We start from the raw sequence: 19,721 nt of genomic DNA on the forward strand, positions 1-19,721 counted from the left end.
TAAAGGGGTGGGAGGGGGTGGGGGAAGGGGGGGAGGGGGGAAGGGGGGGAGAGGGCAAGGGGGGAGGGGGGCAAGGGGGGGGAAGGGGGTGGGAGGGGGGGAGGGGGGGAAGGGGGTGGGAGGGGGGAGGGTGGTGGAAGGGGGTGGGAGGGGAGGAGGGGGAGGGAAAGGGGAGGAGGGGGGAGGGAAAGGGGCGGAGGGGGGAGGGGGAGGGAAAGGGGCGGAGGGGGAGGAGGAGGGAGGAGAAGGGAGGAGGGAGGAGGGAAAGGGGAGGAGGGGGGAGGGAAAGGGGAGGAGGGGGAGGAGAAGGGGGGGAGGGGAAGGGAGGCGGAGGGGGGGGAAAGGGAGGAAAGGGGAGCGAGGGAAAGGGGAGGAAAGGGGAGCGGAGGGCGGGGGGAAAAGGGGAGCGGAGGGCGGGGGGAAAAAGGGGAGCGGAGGGCGGGGGGAAAAAGGGGAGCGGAGGGCGGGGGGAAAAGAGGAGCGGAGGGCGGGGGGAAAAAGGGGAGCGGAGGGCGGGGGGAAAAAGGGGAGCGGAGGGCGGGGGAAAAAGGGGAGCGGAGGGCGGGGGGAAAAAGGGGAGCGGAGGGCGGGGGGAAAAAGGGGAGCGGAGGGCGGGGGGAAAAGGGGAGCGGAGGGCGGGGGGAAAAAGGGGAGCGGAGGGCGGGGGGAAAAAGGGGAGCGGAGGGCGGGGGAAAAAGGGGAGCGGAGGGCGGGGGAAAAAGGGGAGCGGAGGGCGGGGGGAAAAGGGGAGCGGAGGGCGGGGAAAAAGGGGAGCGGAGGGCGGGGGGAAAAAGGGGAGCGGAGGGCGGGGGGAAAAAGGGGAGCGGAGGGCGGGGAAAAGGGGAGCGGGGGCGGGGGAAAAAGGGGAGCGGGGGCGGGGGAAAAAGGGGAGCGGAGGGCGGGGGAAAAGGGGGAGCGGAGGGCGGGGGGAAAAGGGGAGCGGAGGGCGGGGGAAAAGGGAGCGGAGGGCGGGGGGAAAAGGGGAGCGGAGGGCGGGGGAAAAGGGGAGCGGAGGGCGGGGGGAAAAGGGGAGCGCGAGGGCGGGGGGGGAAAAGGGGGAGCGGAGGGCGGGGGAAAAGGGGAGCGGAGGGCGGGGGAAAAGGGAGCGGAGGGCGGGGGGAAAAGGGGAGAGGAGGGCGAGAAAGGGGAGGGGGGGAGAAAGGGGAGTGGGGGGGGGAGAAAGGGGAGTGGGGGGGAGAAAGGGGAGTGGGGGGGGGATAAAGGGGAGTAGGGGGGGAGAAAGGGGAGTGGGGGGGGAGAAAGGGGAGTGGGGGGGGAGAAAGGGGAGTGGGGGGGGAGAAAGGGGAGTGGGGGGAGAAAGGGGAGTGGGGGGGAGAAAGGGGAGTGGGGGGGAGAAAGGGGAGTAGGGGGGGAGAAAGGGGAGTGGGGGGGAGAAAGGGGAGTGGGGGGGAGAAAGGGGAGTGGGGGGGGAGAAAGGGGAGTGGGGGGGAGAAAGGGGAGTGGGGGGGAGAAAGGGGAGTGGGGGGGAGAAAGGGGAGTGGGGGGAGAAAGGAGAGTGGGGGGGGGGGAGAAAGGGGAGTGGGGGGGGGAGAAAGGAGAGTGGGGGGGGGGAGAAAGGGGAGTGGGGGGGAGAAAGGGGAGTGGGGGGGGAGAAAGGGGAGTGGGGGGGGAGAAAGGGGAGTGGGGGGGGGAGAAAGGGGAGTGGGGGGGGAGAAAGGGAGTGGGGGGGAGAAAGGGGAGTGGGGGGGGGAAGGGGAGTGGGGGGAGAAAGGGGAGTGGGGGGGGGAGAAAGGGGAGTGGGGGGGGAGAAAGGGGAGTGGGGGGAAAGGGAGTGGGTGGGGGGGAAAGGGGAGTGGGTGGGGGGGGAAAGGGGAGTGGGTGGGGGGGGAAAGGGGAGTGGGTGGGGGGGAAAGGGGAGTGGGTGGGGGGGAAAGGGGAGTGGGTGGGGGGAAAGGGGAGTGGGTGGGGGGGAAAGGGGAGTGGGTGGGGGGGAAAGGGGAGTGGGTGGGGGGGAAAGGGGAGTGGGTGGGGGGGGAAAGGGGAGTGGGTGGGGGGGGGGAAAGGGGAGTGGGTGGGGGGGGGAAGGGGAGTGGGTGAAGGGGGGGAAGGGGAGTGGGTGAGGGGGGGGAAAGGGGAGTGGGTGAGGGGGGGGAAAGGGGAGTGGGTGAGGGGGGGGGAAAGGGGAGTGGGTGAGGGGGGGGGAAAGGGGAGTGGGTGAGGGGGGGGGAAAGGGGAGTGGGTGAGGGGGGGGAAAGGGGAGTGGGTGAGGGGGGGGAAAGGGGAGTGGGTGAGGGGGGGGAAAGGGGAGTGGGTGAGGGGGGGGAAAGGGGAGTGGGTGAGGGGGGAGGGAAAGGGGAGTGGGTGAGGGGGGGAGGGGAGTGGGGGGGGAAAAGGGGAGTGGGGGGGGAAAGGGGAGTGGGGGGGAAAGGGGAGTGGGGGAGGAAAGGGGAGTGGGGGAGGAAAGGGGAGTGGGGGAGGAAAGGGGAGTGGGGAGGAAGGGGAGGTGGGGGAAGGGGAGTGGGGGAGGGGGGGAAGGGGTGTGGGGGAGGGGGAGAAGGGCAGTGGGGGGGGGGATTGGGGGAAAGGGGAGTGGGGGAGGAAAGGGGAGTGGGGGAGGGAAAGGGGAGTGGGTGAGGGGGGGGGAAAGGGGAGTGGGGGAGGGGGGATGGAGAGCTGTGGGCATATGTATTGTCATAATTTATGTATGTGCATGCCCCCCCCATCCTGGTTCGGCGGGTGGTCGCTCCCTCGTTCCCCGTGACTCGCCCCCCCCCGTTCCCCGTGACTCGCCCCCCCCGTTCCCCCGTGACTCGCCCCCCCCCCGTTCCCCGTGACTCGCCCCCCCCCCGTTCCCCGTGACTCACCCCCCCCCCGTTCCCCGTGACTCGTGCCCCGTGACTCGCGCTCCCCCCCCCCGTTCCCCCCCCGTTCCCCGTGACTCGCGCTCCCCCCCCCCGTTCCCCGTGACTCGCACTCCTCCCCCCCCCCCCGGCGGCCGCTTGTGCCGTCCGGCTGAGTGAGGCTCGTGCAGGCGGCGGTAGGATGCGTGCAGGCGGCGGTAGGAAGCGCCCTGTGTGGGCCTGAGGCTGAGGCGGGACGCGCAGTGACTTACCTGAGGGGGAGGTAGCGCCGGGGAGGTAAGGGAACGGCTGGGGTAGGAGGGCCGCGCTTCCCCTCCGTCCGGAGCTGGTGCAGGGCGGCGCACGTGATGGGGGACGGACGGACAGAGGGGGGGGGGGGGTGTGTGTGTAACCGGCCAATGAGAGGTGTGCGGGGGCAGGCCAAGGGAGCCAATCTGATTGCCGCTAGGGACACAGGGAGACACATACATACAGACAGACAGACAACGACACATAGGACACTTTGAGAAATATATAGTAGATATTTAGGCACTGTACCGTGTATGAGTTTCACCGGATGTGCACTGAGCTCTGTCTGTGTTTTATGTTCTGTCTCTGGTTTTAAATATTGTGGGAAGCTCATAAAAAAGTGTTTATTCATTCAGCAAGCCTCCTTCAGGAAAAAACTAAGAGAAATTATAAAATTAAAAACGTTAATCCAAGACCTTGAAACAAAACATAAGAGGGCAGCAGATAAGGAGATATTAGCGGAACTAATAACAGCTAGAGGAAAATTCAACTTGTTAGCAACTCAAAAAATAGAAAAAAGTCATTGACTTGGCTTAAACATAAATATTATGAGAAAGGTAATAAGATGGATAGGCTGAGCCAATCAGTTAAAGCAGATATAGAGCCAATATAATATCAGCAAAATTCGGAAGCAGGATGGAGCAGTGTCACATGATCCAAACGTTATTAAAGAAGAGTTCAGACTATTTTTTATGAGAAATTATATAATATAGAAGCCACAAAACAGAACACACCGCTCACTGAGAACAATATACTGAGAAGAATACTTAATCTATAAATAACGCCTAATTGCCAAGAACTGGCAATGGGTGCAAACCTATGTACTAGGGTTAATGGATATAGTTATATAATAGATGAGGTTGAAAAAAGACATACGTCCATAGAGTTCAACCTATGCTAAATTTACACAACAGATACTTTATCCTATATCTATACTTCCTTATTGATCCAGAGAAGATCTCTCATAAGGGGAAAAATAAATTCCTTCCTGACTCCAAGAATTGGCAATCGGATTATTCCCTGGATCAACATTCTTCCCATGTTTATTTATTTGGTATATCCCTGTATACCTTTCCCATCTAAAAAGATGTCCAACCTTTTTTTGAACAAATCTATTGTATCTGCCATCACAGTCTCCATGGGTAATGAATTCCACATTTTAACTGCCCTTACTGTAAAGAACCCTTACCTTTGTTGCTGGTGAAATCTCCTTTCCACCAACCTTAAGGGATGATCCCAAGTCCGTTGTACTGCCCAAGGGATGAATAGTTCTTTTGAAAGCTCCTTGTACAGGCATACCCCGCATTAACGTACGCAATGGGACCGGAGCATGTATGTAAAGCGAAAATGTACTTAAAGTGAAGCACTATCTTTTTCCTACTTATCGATGCATGAACTGTACGGCAATCGTCATATACGTGCATAACTGATGTAAATAACACATGTGTAACAGGCTCTATAGTCTCCCCGCTTGCGCACAGCTTCGGTACAGGTAGGGAGCCGGTATTGCTGTTCAGGACGTGCTGACAGGCGCATGCGTGAGCTGCCGTTTTCCTATTGAGCGATATGTACTTACTCGCGAGTGTACTTAAAGTGAGTGTCCTTAAACCGGGGTATGCCTGTACTGTCCCCGAATATATTTGTATGTAGTTATCATATCCCCTCTTAGACACCTCTTTTCTAATGTAAATAAATCTAATTTAGCTAGCCTCTCCTCATAAGTTAGATTGTCCATCCCTTTAATTAATTTGGTGGCTCTTCTCTGCACTCTCTCTAGTTCCAGAATGTCTTTTCTAAGGAGTGGCGCCCAAAATTGTACTCCATATTCAAGGTGTGGTCTTACTAATGCTTTGTAAAGGGGCATCATTATGTTTACTTCCCTTTCATCCATTGCCCGTTTAATGCAAGATAAGATTTTGGTAGCCTTTGCAGCTACCTCATGACTTTGGGCACTATTGCTAAGCCTGCTGTCCACAAGCACTCCTAAATTCTTCTCCATCAAGGATTCCCCCAATTTAACCCCGTTTAATTTGTATGTCGCCTGTTTATTCTTGCTTCCCAAATGCATAACCTTACATTTCTGTATTAAACCTCATCTGCCATTTACCTGCCCAAGTTTCCAGTCCCTCCAAGTCCTTGTGGAGAGAAATTACATCTGATTCTACTACCTTGCACAATATAGTATCATCAGCAAAGATGGAGACTTTGCTCTCGATGCCAACCTCAAGGTCATTAATAAACAAGTTAAAAAGAAGGGGTCCCAGTACCGACCTCTGAGGTACTCCACTCACAAACTTAGCCCAACCTGAAAAAGTTCCATTTATGACAACCCTCTGTTGTCCATCCTTCAACCAGTTTTCAATGCAGGTGCATATATTTTTACTAAGTCCAATTTGCTTTATTTTGTACACCAACCTCGTGTGGAACCGTATCAAAAGCCTTTGCAAAATCTAAGAAGACCACATCAACTGCATTACCCTGGTCTAAATTCCTACTTACCTCCTCAAAGAAACAAATAAGGTTAGTTTGGTATGATCTATCCCTCATAAATCCATGCTGATTATTACTAATAATTTTGTTTTCCATTAGATATTCCTGAATATTATCCATATTAAACCTTCAAGTAGTTTCCCCTCTATTGAAGTCAGGCTTACAGGTCTAATCCTGGTTGTGATCTAGCTCCCTTTTTAAATATAGGCACCACATCTGCCTTACACCAATCGTGTGGTACTGAGAAAATGGAGTCCTTGAATATTAAATGTAATGGTTTGGCTATTACTGAACTTAACTCCTGGAGAACTGGTGGGTGTATGCCATCAGGGCCAGGTGCCTTATTTACTTTAAATTTTTCAAGCCGCTTATGAACTTCTTCCTTATTTAACCAATTGTTCATTAATATGGAGGTTGTGGCTTCCTCCTGTGGCACTACAATTGAAATTGATTCTTCCCTGGTAAACACAAAGGGAAAGAATTTGTTTAATACCTCTGCTTTTCCCTTTTATCTCCAATAATCTGCCTACCCATCTCACACTGAAAGGGTCCTATATTTTCTTTTAGAAGAATGATAAATTGCTGCACACTATAATAAATCAGAAAAAAGGGGATACAACTACCAGTGCTCCTGGTTCAGGATTCTCTGTATCAATCCAGGGAATAACGAAGGGAAGAAAATCAGGGCTCCACGGATTTGCTCAATAAACTAATTTATTGCCAATAGACTTAACGTTTCGGCCAATGATTATGCCATTTCTGCTTTTGAGTGTGTGGCCGAAACGTTGTCTATTGGCAATAAATTAGTTTATTGAGCAAATCCGTGGAGCCCTATACTTTCTTTTCTCATTTTTTTGTTATTAAGCCATATAAAATGATTAACTGAGGTCAGTGAAACATCAAAAGAAAGTACATTCAATAGAGACACATTGCTCTTTCAGCAAACTATGATAGAGATAGCAGCACCATGTGTTATTTTAATATTTGTAGTCACTAATTCACTTGTCTTCACTTCATGTAGTCACTTTATGAAAAAAAATTTAAAAATTAGCCTTGGTGTGCACCATTGAATGTACAGCTGAACCCCGTTATAACGCGGTCCTTGGGGTCTACAGATTGAGACTGTGTTATAACCGGGATCGCGTTATAAAATTTCGCCACGCGAGGACTTAACGGCATCTGCAGCTCTCCCCTCTCTGCAGCTGCCAACTCTCTCTTCCTGCTTCATAGGCCTGTGTCCACACTAAGGCCTTGGCCATGGATACCGCTTGCTGGCGGAAGCGTGCTGACGCGCGCTCCCGCTCAGCACTGAGCCCCTACAGCCGCAATTAGAGCGGCTTTAGTAGGGGCTCACCTGCGCTTCCGCGCGCTTGCGGAAGCGCAGGTCTTAGGGGAATTTAAAATTCCCCCGCTTGCCAGCGCGACAGGCCGGTCACGTGAGCGGTTCGCCCAATGAGGGCGAACCAGCTCCGTGACATCACTGGCCCGCCCCCGGCCAGTGACGTGCCCGCCCCCAGCCCGCCCCCTTACGGCGAGCAGGACAAGCAACCGCAAGGCCAGGGAAAGCACCCGCTTTCCCTGAGCCTCAGCGCGCATCAGCACGCCAGCGGTAAGCAAGTCCAAGGCCTTACGTAGACTTGTAGTGCAGAGGAGGGTTTTTTATTTTTTTTAAACATTCAATGCTTTATTGCGAACAGACACATACACACACCATGTGGGAATTGAACATTAATACATTTTATATAATACACATGCAGGAATCGAAACTCAGGATCTTTCAAATACTGGTACCAAGTTTTGTTTTTTTCCTCTAGCAAGTCTTTACCTCTACACCACAGGATTGGTGTGACAAAATAAACTCTATAAATATACTTAACCGCTACAGCACATTGCAATGGACTGCACTGTGCACTGTCAGGGGTGCACAAACTTATTTTCATGAAGCCCCCCTCTCCTTGCGCCCCCGGCGTCAAATGACGTAGCGGGGTCGTCTGACATCATGTTGCCCTAGCAACGTGACGTCACATGACCCTGCGGCGTCATTTGACGCCAGTTGTCATGGAGACGCGTCGTTGGAACGAAGGTAAGTAAACCAGTTACAGAGGCCTCACGCGATCCCCGGCATTTATTTTAAATGCCTTCGGGGAAGCACGGGGGCCTATGTAACACCCGCGCCCCCTAGACAATCTAGTGCAATCACACCCCTGTACTATGTACAGTACAGGCAGTCCTCGGTTATCCGACACAATGCGTTACTCAAAATGGCGTTGGATAGCGAAACGTCTTAAAGCGAAACACGCTTTCCCATAGGAACACTGTTTAAATGAAAGGTTCCGTTCCTGAAGGCATTTTTAACACTAAAATACACCAAATATTTTACGCAGGCAATAAGATATGCAGCACACACATGCATTATATAGTGTATCTACTGTATTATATAGTATAATATAACATAATAAATAATATATTATATAGTATAATATTATATAGTATAATATATATATATATATATATATATATATATATATATATATATATATGCTCTTACAATGCTTTGCAACGTTGTGTGTGTGTCTGTGTGTGTGTGTATATATATGTATATATATATATATTTATTACACACATACACAACGTTGCAAAGCGTCGTAAGAGCGTTGGATAAGCCATTTTGGCGTTGTAAAAATGAACATAGGTATGCATTGCATAGCGTTGGATAAGCCATTCGTTGTAAAGCGAAGCGTTGTAAAACGAGGACTCCCTGTATATGTAAAGTTTGTTTTTGGAGTCTGTGACATCACACAATCCCTGTAGTGTAGAGGTAGAGAATTGATACTAGCATATGAAAAGTCCTGGGTTTGATTCCTGTATGATATTGTATAATTTATAAATTATATATAAAAAAAAAATAATAATTAATAAATTATTATTTTCTTGTATAATTTATAAATTATTATTTTATAATTTCTAAATTATACCATATCATACAGGAATCGAACCCATGACCTTTCATATACTGGTACAAATTCTCCACCGCTACACCACAGGGGGGAAGTGTGTTGTGTGTTGAGTCATGTGACCCTCCTCTGCCCAAGTCCGCACTTCTGCACACAGCCCTATGAAGCGAGGAGAGAGATCTAGATGCAGAGGTAAATCCTTGCACGCCAAAATGGAGATCGGAAGCCACGCTCAGACCGCGTTATAAGCGGATCCGTGTTGTAGCGGATTGTGCTATAACGGGGTTGAGCTGTCCTTTATTTTGCCGTTTCACTGACCATGTAATATAGAAGTCATGCAAAATAGGAAAAGGGAACATATAGAGGAAGACAGACTTATTTATGAAGGATATTCAAACTAAAACAATTATACCCGAGGCGAGAGATAAACTTGATGCGGTTATAATGTGGGATGAGATAGAAAAAGTGGTCAAAGATCTACCCAATGGGAAATGTCCAGGCCCTGACGGGCTACCACATACATACTATAAAACCTTTGTTAACTCTCTTATAGTATACATTCAGGGTATGTTTAATACTTTAAGAGACTCGGGAAACCTATCCCAATATATGTCGGAAGCTCATTCCAAATATAATTTATGTTCTGAGTAGATATTGTTTAGCATCTAATTTTAAAATCAATTTAACAAAAACAGAGGCCCTAAATATAAGTCTTCCAGCAATGTTGGCAGCCCAAATCAAAGAAAACTTCCCTTTTGAGTGGAAGAATAAGAGTATAAAATATCTAGGTACAAATATAACACCAAAAGGAGAAGAAGATCTGTTCAAGGCAAAGTATACTCCATTAGCAAAAACAATAGAAAACTATTAAAAAAGATGGAATAAGAGTATTATCACGTGGATAGGTAGAATTAATTGTATTAAAATGAATATATTGCCAAGGCTTATGTATTTGTTCCAGACTATCCCTGTGAAAGTTTACAAGCAGTATATTACTACGCTTCAAAGCAAAATTAATACATTTATTTGGGAACTAAAAAAGTCAAGGACCAATACTAAAACATTGCAAAGGCATAAATCACAAGGTGGACTTGGGCTACCAAACATCAACAAATATTACCTTGCTACACAAGTGAATGCCCTTTTTGAATGGTTTCACTGAACTAAAAATAAACTCTGGGTGGAAATTGAAAATAATTATTGCAAAGAAAAAGATACAAATAAGGCTCCATGGCTCAGGAAGACAGATCGCCCTAGAGGTCTTTATGAGCACCCCACTATTGGCGCAGCACTATGTGTATGGGCCGAAATTTCTAAAGATGAGAATCTCCACGTTCCCATCCCCTCTAACTCCAATATGTGGGAACCCCGATTTCCCCCCAGGGCTTGACTCCAGAATATTTAAAAAATTGAGTCAAGCGGGTGTAGTTAGACTGGGAAATCTGATGGATATGGGTAAGGCCAGATGTTTTAAAACACTTTCAGGACCAGTTAGAATTTAAAGAAGGGCAGAGATGGCAATATAAACAAATGTTAATTCATATGAAGAAAAAAAAAAAAAGAGATATATATATATATATATATATATATATATATATATATATATATCTCTATCTCCTTAGTTAAGTTATGGTGAGTAAAAAAAAGTGACAAAAACCCTCCACAGCAAAGCATATAGCAAATGGAAATATAACTGTATGCTCATTTGCATGTCTTGGGCAGGTCTGCAACCCCGCCTTTCACCATTATCACCCAGCACTTCCACTGCAGCAAGGGATTCTGGGAAATGACATGCAAATGAGCACACAGTGACACTTTTTGCTAGAAAACCATTTTAAACATGGTTCCCTATAGGCTTAAGCTTGGTGCATGGTCACGTCATGCCCCCCCTCCCCCATCATGGCCCCGCCCATCCCATCACTCCCCTAAAGACAGCACAATGCGGTTTTCAACTGTGCACGCGCCACCAGGGCTGCGTGCTGCAATAAGACTGGGGCCGTAGCCCAACACTGACCACAGAGGCAATATTGCCTAATACAGACACAATCCAAGACAGGAAGGATTTCAGTGTGACCAAGATGGCAGCCACTGCTAACCCCTCCCCGAGCAGCGCTACTGATTATCGAGCCAGCTAGGTGTGACCATGGGATACAATGGCACAAGGGACAAGGTCCCAGGATGGGTCACTCTGCTAATTAGTGAGAGTCACAGGTGTGATAGAGAGCAGTAGCTTATGGAAACAGAACAGGGCAGAGTATATGTTCTCTCTCCTCTCCCATCCCTTATTCTCTCTCCTCCAACTTGCATTGAATCCCTAACCCTGGTAAAAAAAAAAAAGAAGGATCACCTTTTTTTGTCGTTTGCCCTGACTGCATTTAGATTTCCTGCTATCTGGGGCAGGATTAGAATTCTAATTGGGACTAATTTTGTGGTGAAACTGAACTGACTCCTTTTTGTTAAGTGATCAACAAGACAATTCTTACAATTATGAAATGATAAGGCGTTGGGGATGGCTGGTGACTTGTCTAATAACGTTTATTTAAAGCTAATATTTATTGTACTTGAGAAACAAATATTTGTTTCCGCTCAATGCTCCAAATCATTTTTACCCTCTAAAAGCACCACTGATTTTAAATTCGGTCAATGTAATTATAACTTAATTGGAATTATTCCTGCAATTGACTGAATGGACCGCAGGTTGAATTCTTGGTCCAATTTAATAGAAGGGGCGGTGGATCAGAGCGTAGCTGTAAATAAACGCTCTCCCAGTGACCTGCACGCACCGGCCCATCGTGCACAGGGGGAGGGGGTGGGGGCGGGAGAGAGAAAGAGCCGGGGACATACGGGGTGACCTTGGAAGAAGGCCACACAGAGAGCAACACTAAGAGTCCTGGCCTGAAGTTATATGTATAGGACAGGCTGCCGTGCACAGACATTCCAGATTGTCCCGAGTCTGTATCACTGTAAACCAGGTCTACTGAGTGAACTCGCCTTGTATTTACGGATATTGTACTGGGAGACACATGGCAAGAATGTGCGTGTCCCTGGGCTGCGGTGCAACAAGAGAAACAGAATTAACTGGAATAACTAAACGTGACTATCCCTTTCGCTGCCAGTGAGGCCTGTGACACCATATACAAATATCCAGAGCAATGTGTCTCTGGCAGGGAAGAGGTTTATTCAAGACATTGTATCAAGGTGAATGAGACTTTATATCTCTACGTATGTGTCGTTTCTTTGGTAAATAAAGTCTATAGGCATTTAACTCCTATAATTTTAGTATTTTTCCTCAAACATGTTTTTCTTTACCTCTAGCTTCTGCGGTTACCATGGTAATCTTTACACTGCACTGGGGAGAGCTCCTTAGGCCTCGGTCCCGCTGCGCTCGTTGGCGCGGGCGGCCATGTCGCGAGTTCCCCACCAGCAGGGGAATCCTGCGGAGCCGGTCCCGGTCCCCCCTGGCGGCACAGCTTACTACACGCTGTGGCGCGTCAGCCGCTAGGGGACACAAGAAAATGGTGATGTCTAGCGTTGACGCGTCACGTGGTGTGGCTGTGAGCCAATGGGGAGGGGAGGCTTCGGGAGGAGGAGAGGCTTCGGGGAGCGGGGAGGAGTGTGGAGTGAAAGCGTGAGTGCCTGTCTGTGTGTATGTGTGTGTCTGAGTGCCTGTCTGTGTGTGCCTGAGTGCGTGAGTGCCTGCCTCTGTCTGTGTCTGTGTGCGTGTGTGTGCGTGTGTGCCTAAGTGCGAGTGCCTGCCTCTGTCTGTGTGTGTGTGTGTGTGTGTGTGTGTGTGTGTATGAGTGCGTGAGTGCCTGCCTGTGTGTGTGCGTATGTATGTATGTATGTATGTATGTATGTATGTATGTATGTATGTATGAGTGCCTGTGTGTTTAATACTTACCATCAGCAGCTCCCTCCTGCAGCCCGTGGAGGGAGGGGGGGGGGGGAGAGTAGCGGGTCCCTCCGCTCAAGCCACGCCCCCCCTCCTTGTCAAACCTCCCACCTCCCGCTCCCTACAGACCGCATATCGCGGTCTGTGTATGTCAGCGCCCCGCCTGTCTGCAGTGCGGGCGCGCTGACGGAGGGAGCGGGGCCTTAGCCTTATGGACTATCCAGACACAATGTGTCAACAAGGAAAATGCACATGCCATGCCAGAGACCCAGTGGTTCGGAACATAATTAGACTCTACACACCAATATATGTTGACCCTGTGAGGAGAGAACAATACTGCAGGATCGTGTAACCCAGTAGCTCTGACCCTCAATAACATACCCCTACAGCACACGGGGGGGAGAGGGGGGATTTGAGGACAGAAAAGAGGGAAAGATGGCCCTGTAAACTTATCTGTGCTGGCCCTGGGTACACGATCCTAACGGTCAGCCTGGGAAGGTGCCTCGTGGAGTGCGCAGCTGAAGAGAACTCTGGCGTGGGCACGGTGAGGTTGGCTAGAGGCGGCAGGCATCCATGCTTGAAAGCGTGACGTGTGACGTCATCACCTCACAGGGTCAACATATATTGTTGTGTAGGGTACCCCTTTCCCGCATTTCTATCCCTATGTGTAGTTACTAACTAGCAGGGACAGGTTTTGTGGGGCTCACACCACCATTGTTCTAACAATCTATGCAGGTCAGCTGTACTAATATCTATGTGTGTTACTAATGATCACCATTGCCACTGATTCACCTTCTACCCCATCATTGATGTATGGTATACAGTGAGCTAGAAATTACATACATTGAACTGCCTCTAGTGGATGTATATATTTTATATAGTGCTCCAGTGACGTCATCCATTTCAGTTAGCCTTCACTGCCTTACACCATAGGCATTGATTGTGTGCTATCTGTAATTTATAGTGCTTATGTTTAGTTTTCCAACTATTTTGGATCAACTATTTGGCAATTTGCCCTAATAGCACCATTTGTATTCGGTTCATTCTATTCACCATTTAATCTGGTACCATTTTTAACCAACATTAATAAAGCATACTCAAACACTATTTATAGGTTTGGTTCAGATTATTCCTGTGTCGTTGCTTTTTTACTAGGGTGACTTACCCCTCAGATTTTGAGTGCATTAATAGGGCCTTATCTGTATGCTCTGTGTCTCTACATCATACAGTGTTCTCTGTGTTCGTGTAAGTGTAGTGTAAGATTTTTTTTAAATTAAAAAAAAGTTTAATAATTATTTTTTTGTGTGTGTTAACGTCAGCCAACTAAAAATCCGCGCGCGCACGGCATAGTGCGCACCCGCCACTATAAAACGGCCCTTAGGGTAGTAAAAAGGAATTGAGCGACCCGACAGTCTGCAGACAGAGGAAATAACATCGATATTCATCGGCAGAGAGGGAGTTTGGGTTTCTGGAACTCATATGAAGTTTATATTTATGACCTCGACCCAAACACGGGCTGTAGCAAGAAGAGAACACAGGGCCGAGCGTCGGCCTGGAAATCCAGATGGGAATCCCGTTTGGCTCGTAGTGCGGGTGTCACCGTTTAACTAGGGAAGTACCCCGTGTGTTAATGACACAATCTGGCACTGACCATCCTGTCCCTCCCCTTTCAGACACACGGGGAAGGACGGCTCTGAGCTGCTGCAGGAGAAGCTGGCCGCATTAGTGATAAATCTCTATGCGCCACAGCCTTCCTTCATACTGCCGGGCCGCGGGTGACATCACTAACCCAAGATGGCGGACCATCTCATGGAGAGCACAAACCTCGATCATTTTCTTTGAGGTTTTTGATTTCAAAAGGAAGGTCCGTCTGGGTACTGAAACAGCAAGGCCCTGGCCACGCGTGGTTGAAATAAACCCTTTATTTGTTTGCAAATATCCTGTGCTTGTTTCTACATCCACGATGGGGATTAAAAGGACATTTATATTAACCACGGCATTTACTCTGCACAGATTAGCAGCACCCTGAAGCCCTTTATACAAATATGTCAGAAGAGTGCCAGCACTCTTAGGCCGAGTCCATGGTGCCTCAGCCCGTGAGGAGGCGCGCTGAGGGAAAGAGAGTGCTTTCCCTGGCCTTGGTTAGCGCGCCGTCCGGGAGCGGGCCAGTTACGTCACGGAGCTGAGGGCGAACCGCTCACGTGACCGGCCCTGCGCTCCCATGAGCGCGAAAATTTCAAATTTTCATAAGACTTTCGCTTTTGCACGCTTGCGGAAGTGTAAGCGAGCCCCTGCTAAAGCCGCTCACATTACGGCTGCAGGGGCTCATTGCCGAGCAGCAGCGTGCCTCAGCACGGGTCAGCGCATAAGCGCTGACCATGCCCGAGGCCTTACTTCTGCTGGTGTGGGCGTGTATATACACAAACAAAATATATATTATTGTTTATTTATAACGCATCAACATATTCCGCAGCACTGTACAATGGAGCAACAGAGTGGTATAAAATGAGAAACATACAAACACTATATTGAAAAAAGGTTCTGAATATACACAGACATATGAAAATTTGCGTTTGTCTATAAAACACAGAAAAGTAATTCTATGTACACACAATAGATCACTCAGACTGTCAGCTCTCTGGGACAGAAATTTTCTTTCCTATTGTCTGAATTAAATGTTTGCTACACTTTCTGTATTACAATTCCGTCATGTCTCTTGTGTAAAGTGACACATGCATATATAAAGAAAAACACATGTTTTCTAACATACTGCACCACCCTAAACCTTTATACAGGTGCATACACAATTCAAATATATATATACATATATATATATATATATATATATATATATACAGTGTTCGACAAACCTATACATTTGCTCGCCCCGGGCGAGTGGATTTAACCCCCAGGCGAGTAAATATTGGCCCAAGCAGCACACGTTTGGTACTAGGTGGCGAGTAGATTTTTTTGTGTGGCGACTAGATTTTTTGGTGATTTGTCAACCACTGTGTGTGTGTGTGTATGTATATATATATATATACACATATACACACACACACAATGGATATTGGTTTTCTTACGTTTAATAACAGGGTGAAAGGGTATTCCTCTAATAATTGATGCCTGGATCCTACATAGATTATAACGGAGATTCACCTAATAACTATCATGTTAGCCTTCTATATGTATAATATCCTTATTTAATATAGCGCTTTGATCCCAATGGGACTCAAAGCATTTTACTATTACAGTATAGTGTGCAGCACTGTATGGAGTGTTACAGACACAGTCCCTGCCCAGATGGGGCTTACAATCTATGTTTTTGGTTCCTTAGGCACAGAGGTAAAGTGACTTGTGCAAGGTCACAAGGATCCAGGTTCCTCAGGATTCATCCAGGTGCCTCAGGATTCAAACTCAGTGTCATTGTTATCAGATTCTGTGTCTTTACTCACTTAGCCACTCCTTCCCCATAAAGCCATGTCTGCATCCTATATACAGTATATTAAACAATGGATTCCACTAAATACCTAACCCCATAGAGCCATGGCTGGATCCTAAAAACATTATAAATTGGATTCCCCGAATGACTGGCCCTATATAGCCATGCTTGCTCGAGCCCACCTATCATTACTATAGGACTTCGAGGTCAAACAACCTTCCCTGCTGCAGGGGAAGCCCAGCCCATTACCACCCTGCGTCACAGGGAACACCAGCCAACTGCAGTGGCTGTCACTTCTCTTCGGCCACAACCAGTGTTCTGATTGGCCTGCCGAGTGACGAGCTCCGGCAAGGCACTGAGTTCCCCAGCCGCCACCGCCGCCTCCGGTCCACCGGCTCTTACGTCATATGGCATTTTATTGCCGCCCACCCTACTTTCCGGCATTTCCCGCTTCATCTCGTCTCACCTGCAGTCCCCGGCTGCTTCCCCTCAGCGCGCTAAAAGTAGCTGCACCCCGTCCGGCTCCCGCCCGACAAGTGACAGAGCTGGAGGACGTCAGACCCCGCAAGCCCCGCCCACCCCGCGATGTGTCACTCGCCGCACCCATTTGCAGCGGGTCACGCCCATTTTCCCTTTTTTATGACACTTCAACAACCTAATACTTTATTGTTTGATGAACAATAACAAAAACCCATATTATCACTTTTTATGCTTATTTGGGGTTATAAATACCTGTGGAGTGCTGTATATGGTAAAGAAGTGTGAATTAGCGTTTTTGTATGTCGATGGCCTCTCTTTTAAACACATTTCATGCGTTTTAATTTAATTTTCTTTAGCAAATAATTTTCATGTGAACTGTCAGAAGAGACCTGTGGAGGTTTGAAAAGCTCTGCAAAGTGAAAACTAAATCTATGAAAAACTAAGGTTTGTCTTTCAAGGAGTCTGTGACAGTCCTTCCTAAGGCCCGGGCCATGGTGCCTTCGCCCGCGCGCAGGCGTGTGCAGGGTTGCCACCTTTGACTGACGGCCAACCCGGAGTTTTTTTTTTTTTTTTTTAAATGACACTGTGTTGCCATGACAACGGGCCGCTATGCGGCGTCAAGTTGCCATGACAACGTGGCACCGCATGACGTCATGCCATGTGGCATCTCATGGTCATGGCAACGGGAATCACGTAATGCTGTTACGTCACGTGACGTTCCCATTGGCATGGCAACGCAGTGCCATTTTACGCCTCGCAGCCATATTGACAGTAGTTGTAGGGGGAGATGCCGAAGACATTGCTGTTGCAGGTACGGTTGCTGCGTTAACGGTATATGGAATTGTATATTACCTTATGTCATTTCTATTATTTATAACCAACGCTGATGACAATCTCACAAAACGTCAAGTTTGTGAAAAGCATCTTGAACCAATAGTGGCGGTAGCAGCAGCAGAAATACATTGCCACAAGTTGCATACACATATATACATATATCCATATCCCAGTGCACCCTAGTGATAAATAAACAGGCTTGAAGCAGGGGAACATGAACTTGAAGCAGCAGCCCCAGCAGGAGGGCAGCCAGCGAGGACGGAGTGAGACTGACTCAGTGAGCAGTGTGGCATCGCAATGCAGGACAGGAACAGGTGAGTGACCGGTAGCTGGCTGCAGTGGAGACAAAGAAAGTCAAGGAGGACTTGACTTCCAAATTGGGGGTACTTGGGAGCGCTTGTGCGCGCACACACGTAGAACACTCCACCACAGCCATCCAATCCTCTGCAGCCCGGCTCCTGTCATTGACGTGAGCGCACCACTGCTCACTGCCATCCAGACCACCTGCCCGGAGATTTCAAGGACAAACCCGTAGCCTGGAGAAAGGGATGCCAAACCTGAAGTCTCCGGGTGAAACCCGGAGAGGTGGCAACCCCGGGCGTGTGGAGGCTGTGGGAAAGTGGATGCTTTCCCTGGCCATGGTGGGGGGCGTTCCTAGGGGCATCACAGAGCTGGTTTGCCCTCATTGGGCGAACCGCTCACGTGACCCACGTGTTGCGCCAAGAAATCAGTTTTAACTGATTTCTTGGGCAACGCACACCCCCTCCTGCCTCCGCCCGCATGGTCTATGGGCACAAACAATGCCTTAAGGCTCCGGCCCCGCTGGCACTGACCGCGCTCATGCTTGAGAGCGGTGACGTCACCAGCTCTCCAAGCATGAGCGCCGGGTGTCCTGGCTATTTCGCAAGCGCGCGGGGGGGGGGGGGGGGGGGGGGGAGTTGCGGGCAAGTTGAGCGCGCTTCAAAGTAAAAAAATTGTTTACTCAAGCATCAAGTATATATATATATATAGTCAGATAAGGCAGTTGGCACTCCAATAGGTGCTGGTAAGCCACAGGTGCACGTCCCATATAGAGAATGTAGTTATACGTTACCGTTCCAAGGATTGGTAAACAAGAGACAGCACTCAATGTTGAAAATCAAAGTGTATTAGTGAAAGCAAAAATACATCCAGAAACCCAACGTTTCGGTCCTACAGAATGGGACCTTCCTCAGGGGGATACAAAAGTATACCCCTGAGGAAGGTCCCACTCTGTAGGACCGAAATGTTGGGTTTCTGGATGTATTTTTGCTTTCACTAATACACTTTGATTTTCAACATTGAGTGCTGTCTCTTGTTTACCAATCCTTGGAACGGTAACGTATAACACACATACATATATATATATAGTGTTCGACAAACCTATACATTTGCACGCCCCGGGCGAGTGGATTTAACATCGTGGCGAGCTCCTATTGGCCCAAGTAGCACACGTGTGGTACTAGGTGGCAAGTAGATTTTTTTGGTGATTTGTCGACCACTGTGTGTGTGTGTATATATATATATATATATATATATATATATATATATATATATATATATATATATATATATATATAATCTCAAAAAGTTCCAGCACTCAAATATATAATAAAATATATCAAAATTCAGTGGCGCAGGTATACATGGGCAGGCCCCCGGGCAAAATATTTCTACTGCGTTGGTCGCGCATTCGAGATTAGTGCATGCCGGATGCTTGAGCGCAATCGGCATTTGTCGGCCGCGCATGCGCGATCGACAAGCTCCGATCGCGCATGCGCTGTTGGAAAAAATGCCGGGACAAATATGGATTGGTCACCCTAGAGAGCGGGCCCCCAAGAGTGTGAGCTGCCCGGGCTATAGCTACGCCACTGTCAAAATGTATTAAACGAAATACATCATGGATGGAAGTCACTATATACTCATGAGACCATACCTCTCCTGATAGTACACACCTCAATCGTGGACTCCTCCTGACAGGCTCATGAGAAGGACCGAGTAAGGTCCGAGGCACTGGTACAGTGTTCGAGTGAGGTGTGTACTATCAGGCAGAGGTGTGGTCTCAAATGAGTATACAGTGATTGTATAGCAGGTTCCAAGATGTATTTCAATTATTAATGTTTAGCACATTTTGATATATTAGAGTGCTGGGACTTCTTGATGCTTTTTTAAACTAAGAAACCGTCATTACCAACAGAAATACCGAAGTAGCCGATATGCTTGAATTTAGTGTTCCCGGGGAAAAAAAGGAAACATTCATTTTTTTCCTTCAAAGCAGCAGTCCACGTTGCTCGCCACTGCATTTTTATATTTGCGTTAAAAGATCTCATTCTCCTTTTTAGGAAAGGATTTTATTTTTAAAATCCAACGCTCTGTTCAGGAGGTACCAACGTTTGAAATATTGTGTGTCCAGGAGGTTAAATGGTGCACTCCCCAGAAATTCAGAAAATGATAATTATTCTTATCAAACAAACAAGAAAAACAGGACATGTCACAAGGAG

At 48.4% G+C, this 19,721-nt stretch overlaps 1 protein-coding gene across 4 annotated transcripts in view; it reads right to left on the reverse strand.

The window, feature by feature from the left end:
- OGDH (oxoglutarate dehydrogenase) overlaps positions 1 to 16,510 on the reverse strand; it is a 75,924-nt gene extending 59,414 nt beyond the window's left edge. For 2 of the 4 annotated variants that reach the window (XM_075601710.1, XM_075601714.1), the window contains exon 1: positions 16,355 to 16,463. Coding sequence is in view for 1 of the 4 variants with exons in the window: in XM_075601715.1 (XP_075457830.1) it covers positions 16,355 to 16,495 (141 nt within the window). In the remaining 3 variants the exon portion in view is untranslated. Of the gene's footprint in view, positions 1 to 3,359; positions 3,488 to 16,354 lie in introns of those variants that run through there. The other 2 variants (XM_075601715.1, XM_075601712.1) reach the window with 2 other exon arrangements.
- Between the last annotated feature and the right edge of the window lie 3,211 nt (positions 16,511 to 19,721).

The sequence above is a fragment of the Ascaphus truei genome, chromosome 5 (genome assembly GCF_040206685.1).
Source record: "Ascaphus truei isolate aAscTru1 chromosome 5, aAscTru1.hap1, whole genome shotgun sequence".
Classification (NCBI taxonomy): domain Eukaryota; kingdom Metazoa; phylum Chordata; class Amphibia; order Anura; family Ascaphidae; genus Ascaphus; species Ascaphus truei.